Consider the following 13,203-nt stretch of genomic DNA (forward strand, 5'->3'; position numbering starts at 1 on the left):
GTCTACAACCTTGCTAGATACCAATGGAATTATTTTTCCCAAGTCTGAATGAAAATAGAAGGAAAATATACCAAAATTAATATGACCACTCAGAGCTGTTCCAGAAAGACACTTTCATAAAAAGTGACAAAAAAATACATTTAAATCTAAAATAGTATTCAACCTGTAAAGTTGTAATCAACTATAGTTTTAAATGAGTTCTTAAAGTTTTAAATAATTTTTTAGGTTTTTTAATCAAAGAAGAGAATTACTTACTCCAGAAGAATATTATTCATATCCTGTGTAAAGAATTTTTTCCTTCCTTCTTCATCAAAAAGTTTGGCAGCCTAGAGAAACATAGGATTGTCAATACCGCTTTCAACACATTATTTGTTTCCATATCTATTTAGGAAAGAATAAGCTTCTAAAGGGTGAGGCTACTGTGATTTACTTCTCTTTGGATCATCCATACTCAGTTTAGTACCTGACATGAGTAGGCAATTACAGAGTGTTGAAACAAATTTAGCATATATACCACTGTTTTCTATTATATCTGTACTTAATTTTTCCTCAATCTTTATAAATTAACAAAATTATACATACAAGACTTAAAAATTTTTTTTCTTGTTTTAATTTTGAGAGAGAGAGAGACAGGGAGACAGAGCATGAGCAGGAGAGGGGCAGACACAGAATCCGAAGCAGGCTCCAGGCTCTGAGCTGTCAGCACGGAGCCCTACGCAGGGCCCGAACCCATGAACCGTGAGATCATGACCTGAGCTGAAGTCAGATGCTCAACTGACTGAGCCACCCAGGCATCCCAAATACAAGATTTTTTCGTGCTTTGAGTATCTTGTGCATTTTGACTATCCATTGCTTTATTAATTACTGCTGTGATCTCCAACATAACAGAAAGCAGATGGCTCACTTTCTACAGACACTGTCTACAGAAGATCTGTCTGATATCCTCTATTTTACACACATTATCATGTTTAATCCTCATAACAGCCAATGACATTGGTATGACAGCCCCCATTATACAAACAAGGAACCTAAATCTGTCAGAGGGTTACATGGCATGCCCCCAATCACACTACTTTTTTTTTTTTTTTAATCCCGCCTCCTTCTCCCTCCCAAATCACACTACTCAATAAGTGGTGGATCCAGGACTCAGACCACAAGCCCTCTGATTTCAATTGTGCAACATGACCATGCCGTACAAAGATACTCAGCTAACTGCAGCCAGTCTAGGTTCTACCTAATTACTAATAACAAAAAAATTTAGCCAAGATTATTATCAAGGGAGAAGCAAATATTAATGCCATGAGCTTAAGAATAATATTTTCATGATTATTGTCACCTTAACCAGGTGCCCAGAAACCAAGGGTACAAACCAAGACACTCTACCATAAGCAAAATTTACTGGGAAAATCACAAAGGATGTAGTTGAGATCCATGAGATGGAAATCAAGAAATCTGATCTAATAATCTGAGCAAGCCATATGCTGACCATGTCAACCCATCAAGTTATTTGACAGTTTTATATGTAATAAATAGAAGAAAATTTCTAAGATGTGCCTTAGTACTTATTAGAAAGAATGAAAACTGCGTATATGCAGCAGGCAGAAATACACGAAAGCTGTAAGGAAAACTAAATGTCAAGAAAGAGAATCAAAAAAAGTCAAGAAGGTGAACAGTGGAAGAATATTACAAAGTAAGAAAAGAGTCATGAGAAGCAACTCCTTATCATACAGACATAAGCATATAAGCCAAGGATGAAATCTCACTTCCTAAAGAAAAAATACCATCTCATATTTCTTTTTTTTTAAGTTTATTTATTTACTTTTAGGGAGAAAAAGCATGCACGAGCGGGGGAAGGGCAGAAAGAGATAGAGAGAGAGCAGAGAGAGAGAGAGAATCCCAAGTGGGCTCCGTGCTCTCAGTACAGAGCCCAGACACGTGGCTTGAACTCACGAACTGTGAGATCATGACCTGAGCCAAACTCGAGAGTCAGCTGTTTAACCAACTGAGCCACCCAAGCACCCCTCCATCTCATATTTCAAAGAAAAAATAGAAGTCACAGATACCAGTAAGTGAAATCAAACTTCTTATTGATAATTTCCTACCAATGGAACAGATATATTAACCCTGGCAGGGCTACAACAGAGAGAATAATTTTTGGTATGGAAGACAATGCTTTTACAAGATCATAACACACTCATTACTAATCAGTTTTGTTTCTTAAGTGAGAATGAACAGCATATAACACAGAGGCACAGTGCCTGCTACAGAGCTCCAGGGTTCTGCCTTCAAATCATGACTCAGACACTTAAAAATTATGTGGCCTTGAGCAAAGCATTTAAACCTTTTGAACCTTGGTTTCCTCGTCCATTAAATGGAAGAACACTACGTACGTCACTGGACTGTGGGAGGACTAGACTGCACAGTAGGTGAAGCACACTGAGCGCAGTCACAGGGCTGCCTCCTGACTGGTAACTGCTCTGGGACACCCGGCAGTACCGTCCGTGCTCAGGACAGAGTACAAGTTTTGCTAAATGAACAGCAGCTATTATTATTAATTACATCTTGAAAAATGTGGATCGCATCACTAAGCACTTTTTCAAATTTAGAAGAAACTAAAGATTTTAGGAATGGGCAAAATGGCAGAGCAAAAAGCCCATACTTTGGATTTTAGTTAAATTTCTACCACTTACTACTTGTGTGGACCTGACCAAGCTATAACCTACCTCAAGTTTCTGAACCATAAAAAAGAAATGAGACCCATACTTCCTACACAGAGTAGCTAAAAAGCTTAAATAAAAAACCCATTTATTGCCGAAACTATAGAAACTGTATACTTTTCAAAAAATAAGCACAGAAAATAGCAAAAGAATGAAAACAAAGGAGGAAGTAATAAAACAGAATAAAAAATAAAATGACAAAGATCAATTACATAATTATAACAACTAGAAGAAGTTAAAATCATTTGTTAAAGGAAAAAGACTCAAATGAGGTCCATAAACAAATTTCCATTTTTACGCTGCCTTATAAGAGAAAGAGCTAAAATAAAGAAAATCAAAGAGGTTGAAGGTAAATGATAAGAAAAGCCATACTATGTAAAAATAAAAAGTCCACAGTAAATCAGACAAAACTAAATTCAAGATGAAAGGCATTAATAGCACAAAAAGTCACCTCCAAATGATAATTATCACAAAAAAGATCTAGTCATCAAGAATTTTATGGGTCAAACAACACAGCATAGAAATAAACAAAGCAAAAACTATGGTAAACACAAGCTATAACCTAAGAAACACTAGCAATAAGGGCGCCTGGGTGGCTTGGTTGGTTAAGTGTGAAATTTTCTTCCTCTCTCGCCTGGTCACGCTCTCTCTCAAAATAAATAAATAAACATTTTAAAAAGATTTTTAAAAAGAAATATTGGCAATGAGATACTTTAACACACTTCTCTAGGGGCGCCTGGGTGGCTCAGTGGGTTAAGCGTCAGACTTCAGCTCAGGTCATGATCTAGCAGTCCATGAGTTTGAACCCCACATTGGGCTCTGTGCTGACAGCTCAGAGCCTGGAGCCTGCTTTGGATTCTGTGTCTCCCTCTCTCTCTGCCCCTCCCCTGCTCATGCTCTGTCTCTCTCAGTCTCAAAAGTAAATAAAAACATTTTAAAAAAAGTTAAAAAAAAATAACACACTTCTCTAAGTCCTGGACTAATGAAGTTCATTAAAATAAAATAAGGGTAACTAAATTAACAGGGAATTACAATTAAGTCACAAGTTTAGAAGAAATGCTAAAGAATGAAACAGAAAAAATAACAGAATTACTAAATAAAATCTGTGGGCCAGTTACTGAAAAAATTAGATAAATCTAATTACTCCCCTAATCAGATATTTAAATTTTAGGAGAAGTTAAGATAAATAAATACAATAAAAAGATTATTAGTAAATTTTAAAACATGACTTAAATTGGATTACACTAATCCTAGGAGAAAGAAGCAAGTTTTGAACAGTCCATACATTACAATCCCATTAATTATTTTTCATAATAATATAACATTTGCAAATGCATGGATTAAAATCCAAAAAAATACATAGTTAATAGTGGTTACCTCTGTTGGGGGGGTGGGGAATGAATGTCAGATTATGGGGAATCTTTTCATATGTATGAAATACATATTTGGTGTTTTGGGGTTTTAATTTATTTTTTTAGTAATCTCTACACCCAACATGGGGCTCAAACTCAAGACTCCGAGATCAGGAGTTGCATGCTTTTCCGACTGAGCCAGTCAGGTGTTCCTGAAATATGTTTTGTATTGTGTGTTTTACTTTTCTAGTCAGGGAAAAAAGGGGACTAAAATATGGCATGGGTTCAAATATGGCACGGGTTCAAATCCTCAAGTAATCAAGAAGGGCATTTTAAGCTAGATTTGGCGTGTTATTTTTAGTCAAAATACTATCTCCTTGAAATTAACTGGGTAAGTGTGATGACATTTATCTGGATTTGCAGCTAGTTAAAGATTATGAATCCAAGCCAATCTAGAGAGGTATCTAATGTGACATGCTAAAACCTCAGCTCTCAAGTACTAGTGGGAACAATGCATGCTTACTAAGGGTGCTGATTAGCTACAAAGGACTAGTTGGAAAATCAACTATAAAAAAACCGGATGTCAATACAGTCTGGATCACGTTCAGGTACACTCCTGCAGTGTTACTATTTGCCCCTACCTTCCCTCTGTTGTGTTTACATGATTTTCTTTTACAATAAAAATTATATTTATGAAAACTGTAAGTTGAAATGAAATAATAAAACAATCACCCATATCATGCTATAACTATAGCTACACCTACTTCTACTTAAAATCAAAGGCCTATAAATATAGCCAATGCCTGAAAGGAAATACAGAAAATTAAAAATTGTTTATATGGGTGTTGGGATTGTGGGTTCATATTTTTGCCTTATAAAAAGCATTTATTGTTATGTTTGTGTGGCAAATAAGAAACAAGGGAATCATTACACTTACTACACGGAGGTCTTCGATGCGTTTTTCAAGAAGGACAGGCAGACCCTCTGGGAGTGTAGGCACCACCTTGGGCATAACCTGAGAGGCATAGGTTGGCTGGGTGGTGTTTCCATTCTCTCCCCCTGACTCAGAGAGGGGGCTACCATCAGAAGCAGCATCCAGTAATCTGTCAAAGTCGAAATCATCTAGCATCTCTAGGGCATTTTCAGCTTCCCGAAATAGTTCATGTTCATTTGTGCCAACAAAAATGGGGAGGTCCGGATCAGCAGTGTTCAGATTTAAGTCCGAGACATCACTTCCCAATGCTACGGCAGTGGAGGGGGTCTTATTCAGAGAGGACGTCGTTAAGTTCATTGGGACTTTGGGGTTAGGCTCCTTCTTCAATGCATCCTTCTCTTTCTGAAATTTTCGTATCATGGCAGCTAGAGAAAGAGAATCTTTATAACGTTTCTTCTTTTTTTCAGACTTGTGTGAATTTAGAGCCACAACTCTGTGAAGAAAAAAGGGATCAGTTAGACTGTGTAGGATTTTACTTTAAAGCCCGTGTAAATAAGGAGGCACAGATAATCAAAACGGTCATTTCATGGGTGGGAAAGCAAATTTCTTCTTACATCATCCTTTTACAACAGCACCTTCATCATCATCTGGACTCACTTGGGAAAGGTCAAAAGGCAAATGGCCACCAGAGTGAAGAAAACAAAAGGACAAAAGTCAACAGAAAGAAACAAAACTGAAGGTAACTCAGGATTATTAAAGTCTATGAAGTCAAACTACTCTTTTTGGAATGTTCACATTCTTTAGCACATCTATAAAGTAGTCACCTAAAGAATTAACCAAGTAAAGAAATGCACTTATGAGGTGTGTGGGTGGCTCAGTCGGTTGAGCATCTGACTCTTGATTTCAGCTCAGGTCATGATCTCAGAGTCGTGAGATCGAGCCCCGAGTGAGGCTCTGCGCTGGGCATGGAGCAAGCTTAAGATTCTCTCTCTCCCTCTCCCTATGCTCCTTCCCTGCTTGTGTGCAAGTGTGTATGTGCACATGCACGAGAGAGAGAGAGACAGAGAGAGAGAGAGAGAGAAGAAGGAAGGAAGGAAGGAAGGAAGGAAGGAAGGAAGGAAGGAAGGAAGGAAGGAAGAAGGAAGAAAGAAAAAAGAAAAAAGAAAGAGAGAAAGAAATGTATTTGAGAAAACAGAATTGCCTTATAAGTAACCAGAGAAGCTCACACAGTACACCTTCAAACTGGTACCCCAGGTGGTTTGTGCTACAAACTGCCAAAGAAATATAAAATCTTTCTAGACCCTATTTTGCCACTACCTTCTGATCATTTTCACCTTCCATTCTAGGAACAGCCATGTGAGGCAATCACATATGTGTGATTTTCTAGGACAACTTTCTTCCTATAGGAACCATGGGGGAAAGGTGTCTCAGTGTAGTTAACACTTTCTCTAGAAATCTTTTTTACATTCTATGGCATACACGCTTCTAGGTGCACTACAGAATCGAAACTATCACTTGTGCCTTGAGGGCAGGCCCGTGTTTTATCTACTGTTACATACTCCGAAACCAGAACAATGCTTAGTATATAAAAGGTATTTAATAAGTGTGTGTTGCATGAATAAGCTACAGATTTCAGAAAATAACAAATTCATTAAAAGGCATTAAAGAAATTTACCTGTAAATAATGAGAATTTAAAACATGCATTAGTAATATATATATGTTTTTTCTTAATTAATGATTCAAGGTTCACTAAAATCTCATGCTTAGGAGAGCATAAATACCTCCCTACATCAAGCTTTTGAATACTGATAGCCCAAAGTTCAGATGTACCTCCCCTGGTGAGGAAGGGAAGAAAATCCAGCCTGTCACAGTTTCTGTCCCTTGGTTCTCCAAAAAAGGGCCATGGAAAAGTAAGACCAACTGGTAATTTTATGGACGTATGGTACAAACATTTCATTCTTATGACTTCAGTCTTTCGAGAAATTCTACTTGGTATTTAGAGGTGATATCATTACCTAAAGTCACAGGTGTTAAAGAAGAGCTAAATAAATGACTTTTTAAATACTAAAACAACTATAAATCATTCACACATAGACTACTGCCAGTCCTCAATCCCCAGGCATCTAATAAGTTTAGTTTTTAAGACAAAAAGATGAAAACAACTTGCTCAACGTTTATACCATCTTTTCAAACTGGTTCTTGTTGGTAAAAAATTTTAACGACCAAAATACTTAATGAACTAATTTGTAAATCTGATCTAAAACACCATGAGTCTCTAAGATGACAAAGCCTTTTATTTTTTAATAAAAACTTATACTTAATACATACTAATATTATTAAAATGTAAGTTAATGGTCATTGACGCTTTTAAATATAGTATTAAATTAGTCCCAGCTAAGCTGGGTTAATGAATGCTAAATAGATCTTTCCAAAAGGGCAGCTAGTCATGCTCTGACCCTAGTTCCCTTGGGGTGTTTAATTTTACATACCCCAGTTGTTTGGGGACTTTTTTCCTTGGTTTCTTCTCCTTTTCCCCTTCCTCTTTCCTCTTCCGCTTCTTCATCTCAATATCATCTTCTTTTATTTTGGGAATCTGCAAATGATAAAGAAAGTATCGCTTAACAGAGGATCAATGCTTTACTCGCTAGATTAGCGATCTAGCATCTAGGGCAGTGTTTTTTCTCAAAGTTCAGTGTGCATTAGAAATGCTTGTTAAAAATGCAGACTCGGGGCGCCTGGGTGGCGCAGTCGGTTAAGCGTCCGACTTCAGCCAGGTCACGATCTCGCGGTCCGTGAGTTCAAGCCCCGTGTCAGGCTCTGGGCTGATGGCTCGGAGCCTGGAGCCTGTTTCCGATTCTGTGTCTCCCTCTCTCTCTGCCCCTCCCCCGTTCATGCTCTGTCTCTCTCTGTCTCAAAAATAAATAAAAAACGTTGAAAAAAAAAATTAAAAAAAATAAAAATGCAGACTCTTGGGGTCTATGAGTACTACCTGTTTCTGTTTTTGAGTACTGCCTAGTTTTTAACAAACATTTTGGTGATTCTGGCACAAGTCAGTTTTTGGATCACGCTTCAAGAAACACCTAAGGACACACTATTCACTTCCTAAAACCATATATATCTTAAATAGAATTAGCTGTCTCGGGAAAGCTAAAGTCTACACCAAGTCTTAACCTATCCTAGAAACTTACCCTTATCCCCCAAACAGTAGATTATTAGACCACATATGGAGAGAGAAGTCTTAAAAGAAAATACAATTACATATGATGTAAATATCAATTTTCCCTATATCTACATAGCTTTACTTCAAAGCAGGTAAATAACTACAGATTTATTAAACAATGGTTAGCATTTTACTTTTTCTCATATCCACAAGTAAATTCAAAAAGTATACCGTATTTATTGAACACTCTCATTACCATTGCAGTGTTGGATAAACTCACTTTGGGGGGCTTGTGCTTTTGGTTGTCTGTAATATCTTCTTCTTCAGTATCTGAAGCTTGGCGAAACTGCAGAGTGCCAGTGTTGATGTAAAAGCCTCCATATTTTGTTGTTAGAGAAGCAGGAACTAATTCGTCATACTATATTTAAAATAAAATGTTTCAGATATATCCCATTATTAATTCTACAAATACATCAAAGAAATCCATAAATCCTAACTACAAAACTGACTGCAATGAGGATGTTTGTGGAATAAATTTAGAAAAAGTTAGTATCTAGGATAAAAATGAGCCCAGAGTACTCAGTATATATATATAAAGGAAGGAAATTCTGGAATAATGAAGCAAATCCTCAGTATATCCATCATCTGCTGAGAAAAATTTAAGGATCACTGCTACTATTCTTAATGACAAATTTTTTTTTCAAACCTTTATTTATTTTTTAGGTGATCTCTATGCCCATTGTGGGGCTCGAACTCGCCACCCAGAGATCAAGAGTCGTATGCTCTACTGACTGAGCCAGGCAGGTGCCCCAAAGACAAATGATTCTGATGAGAAATTGAAACAAGTTAAAATAGATGACTAAACATACAGAAAAGGAATAAATTTCATTTCCTACCATATCAGTATATAATTTTATTCATAAGATTATAAATAACAAAGTTATTTCTTATGTCTTAGCTCTAAGCTTTTAAATGAAGAAAATTCTTTAAAAGTTTAAAACATAAAATAACATATGTGTTTAAAAACGCAATAGAAAAATAACTGCCCAGTTCAGTAAGCATACACTATAATGAGCCAGGTACTTTGCCTGGATCAAGAGATGCAAATTGTCTAAATTAGATAGAAGGTCTGACCTAAAATAACACTTAAGCTGATGTCCTCTAAGCTTGGATTTTTAAAGTTTATCATTTCTCACCTGACGAAAATGGACAAAAGCAAACATTAAATGAGGGTCAATCTTAGCCAAATGATGGGAGTCCATAGTGGCTGAGAAAAAAGGAGCAAGTTACTTATCTAATAGAAGCAAGATACCTGCTACCTGAGGTCCCCAGAACTCTACTTTATAGGTTCTTCATATTTTATATTTTTAAGAAAGGCAGATGTTAAGCAGATCCTTTGCACTGGACAAGGAATATAGGGAATGTACTAGTTACTGTAAGAACATTAAGGCTACATGCAAAAGTTTTTGCTTTTAACCTGTATCCTTTTAAATTAAATGGTAAATAGAAAAAGAATTTCCAGTTTAATCATACTGAGTCAAAAAAAGGAATGAATCCCTTTCCTGTTGCTTCAGTTGACGGGCTACTATAAAGATCTATGGGTAAGACCTTCAGAAAGGGTCCGGTACTATCTGTAAGCAAAGGAGTGAAGAGAAAGAATTAGAAGTGAAAAGACTTTGTAGTAATTATTTTGGAAATGTGTAACCGTGACAAACATTACTTTTTGCTTACACTGCTTTATAATTTACAATGCTTCTTCATATAAATTATTTCACTTGGCCCTCCTGATACCTTTGTGAGGCAAAAAAGGCGTTTTATAAGTGAAAACCAAATTTAGAGAGGGTAAGAACCCCCAGAGTAATTTTATAAGCTTATGGTAGAGGCTCTGGCTGTATCCCAAACCATCCACTACATCATGCAGTGGGAAACACATTCATCACCACGTTACATAGCAACATGGGTGTGTTCAACATCGGTCTGCTGCAGTGTTTCCTAAGCTCTCCCTATCGGAACACTCTCCAGGAGAACAAGCTCTTTATACATATTTAATTTAGCCGTCCAAGTAGAATGTGTTAAGAGGCAATGGAAAGCTGAACTTGAGAATCAGAAGGCCTGGATTTAGATCCTTTGCCAATGATTAGCAATTGTGACCCAGAGGAAATCACTTAACATGGATATCTTGGAGTTGTCTAACAGTGACAACATCACTTACTTCACAACGTTCTAGTGAAATTTACAAGAGACAAACTAAATAAAAGTGTTATTCATGCCTGGTATTATTATTTATTAGTAAATAAAGAAAAACATTTTCTTTCAGTCTTCACAAAACGTGGCAGCATAAGTGAGACTAAAAATAATCTTTAAAAGCATTTATTTTCAGGTATTTATAAGTGGTACATGATTCTGAAAATTAATTAGAACCAGATTATTTTCACTATCAAATAATTACAAACAGTGAAAGCTTACAATCAGTGAAAAGAACAGAAAATCATTTGGTTGGATAATAATTGTCTTATGTCTGAATTATCTCATAAGAACCCAATAATCTGTAAGAATAACAATACAAAATTATTTTGCGAGTCAATAAACAACCTGTAATCTAGTTCAATTTCCTCTTACTCAACGGGAACCTACCTTGTCCTCTAAATGTCAGCAACTAATAAAATAATTTTTGTTCAACAACGTTTACATACAAAACTTACCCTTATTTATTAAGGCAGTACTTTTCAAATTTTTTTCACCACAACCCAAATGGGAAATATGTTACACATCAAATCCCAGTGTGTACACACACACATAAAAAAAACTCACATAATCTACTATGATTTACTATGATAGCTCCTATTCTATTCTACTTCGCTTTTGTTAAAAATGCTGGCCACACTCTCTAAAGTGATATGTAATCCAATTATGGGTTGCAAAAGTCAGTATGAAAAACACCATGTTCAAATATTCTGACGGTAGCAGAGGAAACTGAGCAATGCTAAAAGATTTGTCTAGAAATCTTTAGAAACCGAGTTGAGTCTAGAATCTAGGAATTTTGACTTGTATTTCAAATCAAGGTCAAGACTTTTAAAAACATCCCATGCCCTAATCTACAAAAAGGTTTGTCAACCTTTCTGGTAATAAGAAGGCTTCTCTGCTCCAAAGGGCATTGTCCAAATTTTACTCCTATAGAACAGGCTGACATAAACCAGTTTATGTCAGAACACTGAAACAACTCAGGGTATCCAGTATGCCTCCTGCTGGAAGTTCTATGATTCTCCTACCACTATATGCCTTATCATCATCTATACAACCAAGCACTGTAGTAACAGGAAAAAGAAATACTAATTTGTGGGTAGTACTACAATGTTTACCTTGGTGTCCCTTCCTGCGTATTCTAAGTAATCACTGAACAATGCAGAGGATGCCATAAGTCCAGGGTTTGTTTAGATTTCTCCAGTGCACTGAGAAGAATGTAAGAACATACACCTCACCTACCCCAAACACAATATGCCTGCATTTGTTTGCTATGTGATCAATGGGTTGTTATAGTCCTTAAATGCTCTCCTAAATTCCTCTTCATTTTATAAAAGAAAGAAGATTCCAGGGAAAAAGCTGTAGGGCTTGGAACAAAACAGATAGGGTTTGATAAAGGCTGGCATTCAATCACCACCACTGTACTAAGGCTTGGCAGTAATGAAAACATGAAGCACATTTTAAAGATGTCTGCCAGATTAACTTCAACCCAGCAGCTCCAATCTTCAAATTCATATGGGTCTTATCTGGAAGCCATTTGAAATGACACCTACCCAAGTCTGGGAATATCAATACAAATTCAAGATGTAAATACCCTTAATGAATAAACCCCACTGCTAGAAATTTATCCTGTACATACATTTGCACTCTCTAATTATCTTACATAGTTATTCAAGTACACAAAGATAAACGTACACAGATGCTCAGCTGTTCGTAAGCACATAAAAAAGTAGAAACAATTTCGACGGACGTCAATAGGGGATTAGTTAGTAAAAACAAATACTGAACTATTTTAGTAACTTTATCCTTGACTTCTATCCCAAACAAAGAATTGCTGCTATATTAAAGATACATTACTCACAGCCTCTGAGTTATCAATAAATGGGTCTGTCTCATCATAGCCAAAGCCTATATCAATTAAATCTTGTAGCCGATCCTTCCGGTGTTTACGGGGTTTCCCACCCTGCAAAGAACAGATACGTTAGACTGATATCAGTACTCATGCGGTTTCCATAAACTTTAAAAGTACCTATCAGAAGAACTCTAAATAATTTCTGTAGATAATCCCCCCTCCAAGAAGTTGAATTGAAATCCCCCCACCCTTTGAATATAAGTTGTGCTGAGGGACTTGCTCCCAAAGAATAGAGTATGAAAGTGAAGAGACTAATTATAGTGAAAACCTGGCCAACATGACCTCGGCCAGGTGATCAAGTTCAACATCAACACGGTAAGTCATGTTGATAGCACGTACTCTTGATACGATATGATAAAAATGGCACCTTTGTGGTCTTCTCTCAAAAGCCTATAATCCGAGCTATAGGTTCATCATGAGAAAAACAACAAACAAACTAAACCATGTCCCATTAAGGGATATTCTACAAATAACTAACCAGGATTCCTCAAACTATGAAGATAATTAAAAACAAGGGAAAATCTGAAAAACTGTCAGAGTTTAGATGAGTCTAAAGAGATGTAATGACTAAATGTGATGTAGTATCCTGCATGGGATCCAGGAACTAAAAAAGGGCACTAGGGGAAAACTAGTAAAATCTGAATAAAATGTGGAGTTTAATTAATAGTAATATACCAAAGTAGGTTTGTTAGCTGTAACAAATCTACTGTATAGATATCATCATTCATAATATGTCATAGGAGAGAGTGGGTGAGAACTATATGGGAAGCCTCTATTATCTCTGCAACTTTTCTGTAAATCCAAACTATTCTTAAAATTATTTTTTTAAACACCACAGGAATTGGCTCAGAGCCTGGAGCCTGTTTCTGATTCTGTGTCTCCCTCT

The 13,203-nt window shown here is 36.4% G+C and overlaps 1 protein-coding gene across 5 annotated transcripts in view; it reads right to left on the reverse strand.

Moving 5' to 3' along the window:
• The window catches only part of UBN2 (ubinuclein 2), an 86,439-nt gene that overhangs the window by 47,271 nt on the left and 25,965 nt on the right, over window positions 1–13,203 (reverse strand). For 3 of the 5 annotated variants that reach the window (XM_027075572.2, XM_053218021.1, XM_053218020.1), the window contains exons 3-7: window positions 12,267–12,368; window positions 8,445–8,582; window positions 7,494–7,597; window positions 5,007–5,496; window positions 256–326 (exon numbers count right to left, since the gene is read on the reverse strand). In XM_027075572.2, coding sequence (XP_026931373.1) covers window positions 256–326; window positions 5,007–5,496; window positions 7,494–7,597; window positions 8,445–8,582; window positions 12,267–12,368 — 905 coding nt within the window. The remainder of the gene's footprint in view (window positions 1–255; window positions 327–5,006; window positions 5,497–7,493; window positions 7,598–8,444; window positions 8,583–12,266; window positions 12,369–13,203) is intronic. The other 2 variants (XM_053218023.1, XM_053218022.1) reach the window with 1 other exon arrangement.

Source organism: Acinonyx jubatus, chromosome A2, assembly GCF_027475565.1.
Source record: "Acinonyx jubatus isolate Ajub_Pintada_27869175 chromosome A2, VMU_Ajub_asm_v1.0, whole genome shotgun sequence".
NCBI lineage: Eukaryota > Metazoa > Chordata > Mammalia > Carnivora > Felidae > Acinonyx > Acinonyx jubatus.